A 4,488-nucleotide genomic window follows, 5' to 3' on the forward strand; every position below is an offset into this window, starting at 1 on the left:
AGTTCCCTCTGCATAAGCAACTTGTTGTGAACTTCCAGATGATGATGATGAACTAACCAACATACTTAAATCTTCCATCTTCTTAGCCAAGACATTTGTAAGCGCATCAAACTTTGCATTAATCATGTTAAATGGATCAAGATCATACATTCCAGCAGCTTGGCTCTTTTGAGTTGGAGTTGGTCCTCTTGGACTACTCCAAAGATGAGTATTCTTTGCAATTTTCTCCAATAGCTCATAAGCTTCATCTTCATACTTCATAATAAATTCTCCTCCTGTTTGAGCATCAATTATCCCTCTAATTGCAGGAGTGACATTTGTGTAAAAATTCTGATTTATCATCCACTTTGGAATGGCATGATGTGGGCATTGTCTCTCTAATTCCTTCCACCTCATCCATGACTCATAGAGAGTTTCATCTTCTCTTGGTCTGAAAGCTGTCATTTGATTCCTCAATTCTTGAGTTTTTCCAGGTGGAAAATATTGGGCAAGAAATGCATTAGTGAGTTGCTCCAATTTGTAATGGAGTTGTGAGGTAAAGAATCAAGCCAATCCAATGCTCTATCTTTCAAAGAGAATGGGAATAGCTTCAATCTTGCTGCATCATCAGATACTCCAGGTTGTTTTTGCATATCACAAATCATAGCAAACTTCTTTAGATGTGTGTGTGGATTTTCATAAGGATGTCCCCCAAATTGAGAATTTTGAATCATTTGGAGAACTCCAAAATCCATCTTGTAGCTATTTGCATCAATTCTTGGTCTTGCTATGCTTTCTCTCAAGTCATCAAAACGAGGAAAAGCATGATCCATCATACTTCCCTTAGGCACATTAGCATTTACAACCTCTTCACCTTGGGCTGCATTTTCATTGTTTCGATCATTTTCAGCATTACCGCCAATTCTAATTCTTTCATCAGCCATGTCTGCTTCTAATTCAGTTTCTCTCAATGCTTCTTTCCTTTTTCTGGTTTCTTTCTTGTTGGCTTTACAAAATTTCTCAATTTCAGGATTGAACAATAAGGATGTGTCACTTGTGCTTCTAGCTCTTCTCATAAAAGATTAAGAGTTCCTGAAAAAGAACAAACAAATACAATATGAAAAGATAACAAAAATAAAACTATGAACAACTAAAATAATCAAGAATTGAATCTTAAACAAACAACTCCCCGGCAACAGCGCCAAAAACTTGATGTGGCTCAATCGCAAGTGCACGGGTCGTACAAGTAATATAGAAAAGATATCGTTCCCACGAGGAGTTGTGTTAATGATTGAATTTTTTATATAAAAAGTTGACTAAATTGAACTATTTTTGAAATTAAAGTAATAAATTGATGGGTATTTGAGTATGAAATCTATATGTGCAAAATTAATTCTTTATTCAACTATGTAATGATTTAACTAAAATTTTCAAATTACAAAAAAATAATTTTCAACCTCTAATTTAAGCCCAATTAATAAAAACAACTATCATTTAGCTTTTTTCCAAAAAATTTATATCCATTATCAAATAATATAATCCCGTTATTGAAAAAAAAAAAAAAAAAGAAAAACTACATTGGTATCCAAATGGACATACCATATATAAATGTGTCAAAACCAAAATCTCCACACAATATTGACGTGATAAATAAATAATAGTGAAATGTCTCTCGCAATGCGTACCACGTCCAAATGTGAAAATCATGGGTCATTGAATTCTACCCCTGAGCAAACAGAAACTATATGCCTAACCACTATATAAAGACAATATTTTAGCCTACAAAATCTGTGCCATATGCATTCTTAATTTTATTGTGATATAGAAAACCATGACTCTCATGGGGAAGTAGGAGGCCGTCCTAGAACTAAGTCAATGATGTGGGTCAACCGCAAGTGCACGGGTCGTATAAGTAATATAGAAAAGATATCGTTCTCACGAGGAGTTGTGTTAATGATTGAATTTTTGATATAAAAAGTTGACTAAATTGAACTATTTTTGAAATTAAAGTAATAAATTGATGGGTATTTGAGTATGAAATCTATATGTGCAAAATTAATTCTTTATTCAACTATGTAATGATTTAACTAAATTTGCATCAAATTAAAATAAGCAAGTTGAAATATGGCAAAATTAAAATGGCAAGCAATTAAATTCAATTAAAAATTGACAATGATAAAAAGGTGATTCCGGAGTTTGGGATTTCATATTCAAGCTATTTTGGGATTTTAAATTGGTTATCCAATCTTGTGGAACTTACGGGTTTTAAGGAGATTAATTCTTAAATCCTTTGAATACCCTTTCGAGTGAGACAAAGAGTGCCTTAATCAATCTAATTCTACTTTCGTGGAGTTAGAGTTAATTAAGACCCATTAGGTTCTTTAATTAATCTGTGAATCCTCTTAATCCTTAGTCTATTTCTAAATCTAAGTTAATTAAGTCTAATTTCTTGATTATCTATCACAAGGCCTTCTCCTTTCGGTGCCTCAACCATGGATTAAGAACATCACTTAATGGGATCCTACACTAAGCATGTCATTAAGCACACAAGAAATAAATAAAACTCATTAAGACCACAAAATATGGATTACCCAATCAAAATCCACAAAATATCTCAAATATTACATCCCTTACTCCAGAATCTAAATAAACTACTCACTATCCATAATATTTACAAGATATTCTGAATTTATATGGAAATAAAGCTTTAATCTAAACTAAGAAATAAAAAGCTCAACACTAGAAGTGTAGGAAAAATGTAAGAAAAGAAAGAAATCTCCAAATCTGGTTAGAAATGGTGTGGGAGGTGATTGTGACTCTTCAACTGCTGCCTTATCCTTTCCTTTTTCTTCCTTTCTTTCCTCCCCCCTTTTTAAAATGAGAAATGGGGCTATTTATAGCATTTTCTGACATGAAGCCCTGAAATAGTGTGTTTTAGGAGGGATTTTCTGAGGGAATCTTCTGCCAGCTCATTAATGAAATCTTTGTGGGACTGCATAAGTGGACTGCATAAGTCATGCAGTCCCTTATGCAGTTTGACTTATGCAGTTTTCGACTGGTTTCTGATTCACTTATGCGAAACTGTATGACTAGGCGCATAGGTTATGCACAATTCCGTGAGATTGCATAAGGGAGGCGTGAATCTGCATAAGCTATGCACTCTCCTTATGCACAATTCGGCAGGTGTTGGAACAGTGTTTCTTCTCCTTATGCAGATCTGCATAGCTTATGCGGCAAGTTATGCGCAATTTGGCCAATGCATATTTCAACTTTAAAACTTGTTTTTGACATCTTTGGCTGTAGAAGTCACTCCTCAATGGCAAAATTTCTTTTTAATCCTTCAAAAACACCATTTTTCCTACAAAACAAAGTAAAAATTACAAATTAATCCAAAATTGACAATTATGAAAAACTAACTAAATAACTAACGAAATTAACTAAAAGTGACTAATAATCAAATAAAATGACTATGAAATTAAACCTAAATGACTATGCAAAATGTATGCATCAGTCAAGTCCTGAAAAATTCTTGAATCTCTTAAAGGAGCAAGCTCACCAGGTTCCTAACCATTCTCCTACCAATATTCAAGGAGTTCACGTCCATGAAGGTGATTGGGTAACTCCTGGCTCCATCAAGGTCTGGAACTACACTATAGGTACAGCAACAACAATAAATCTTGATTTTTTTTTTCTTTTTTTATCAGTTGAGTTTCAGTTAGAACTTGAAATTTTGCAATTTTAAAAATAATTAGTCTAATATTTGTTAGAAAAGCTCATAAAACTTTGATTTTAATTACTTAAAATGCATGTTTTGGATAATTTTAGATAAATTTCTTGCATATTAATGCTCTTTATTTTGTAATAAATCCATTGCACAGATGGAAGAGCTGAGGTATTTAAAGAGAAGATTGAATTAGATGAGAAGAAGGTATTAACTATTACTGATCTTGAAGGTGATGTGTTCAAGATTTACAAAGTCTATACTGCCATATGGGAACTCACACCCAGGGGCCAGGGAAGCTTCGCAAAATTGACTCTTGAATATGAGAAGCTGAATGATAATGTTCCTGTTCCTCATAAATACATAGATTTGGTGATTAGCATGACTAAGGATATTGATGAAGGAATCTCCAAGGCATAAATGAAAGGATATATGCAGGGACTGTTTAATCCTTTCAAATTAAATAAGTTTGGCTCTTCGTGTGTTATAAATATATGTATGATGTATCTATGAGCTACCTAACATTAGATTGTGTGAGAGTTGTCAGTGTTTGAAATATTGTTATATAATTTGTGGTGTTTTATATCATAAGTATTGAATAAATGGTGAAGCTGCCTATTCTTTTTTTTATTCATGGAAATGTTCTCAGAGTTTGAAAAGAGTATACTTGCACTAAAACTTTTAAAATATCAAATTATAAGACCCATAATTATTTACAAATTTTGTTAAAAAAATTATTAATATATAAATATCTATAGAGCAGAAAGGAGCCAAAATTAAGTTAGCGG

General features: G+C 32.8%; 1 protein-coding gene and 1 non-coding gene across 2 annotated transcripts; both read left to right on the top strand.

Moving 5' to 3' along the window:
- Positions 1-352: 352 nt before the first annotated feature.
- Positions 353-459, top strand: LOC131171513 (small nucleolar RNA R71). Its single transcript, XR_009142173.1, has one exon. It is a non-coding gene; the product is annotated as a small nucleolar RNA R71 (small nucleolar RNA).
- Positions 460-3,481: 3,022 nt separating this feature from the next.
- Positions 3,482-4,120, top strand: LOC110649922 (MLP-like protein 34). Its single transcript, XM_058130590.1, has 2 exons — positions 3,482-3,635; positions 3,858-4,120. Exons 1-2 carry the CDS (start codon positions 3,482-3,484, stop codon positions 4,118-4,120), a joined length of 417 nt encoding a protein of 138 aa, XP_057986573.1.
- Positions 4,121-4,488: the final 368 nt, after the last annotated feature.

This window comes from Hevea brasiliensis, chromosome 12 (genome assembly GCF_030052815.1).
Source record: "Hevea brasiliensis isolate MT/VB/25A 57/8 chromosome 12, ASM3005281v1, whole genome shotgun sequence".
Taxonomy (NCBI): domain Eukaryota; kingdom Viridiplantae; phylum Streptophyta; class Magnoliopsida; order Malpighiales; family Euphorbiaceae; genus Hevea; species Hevea brasiliensis.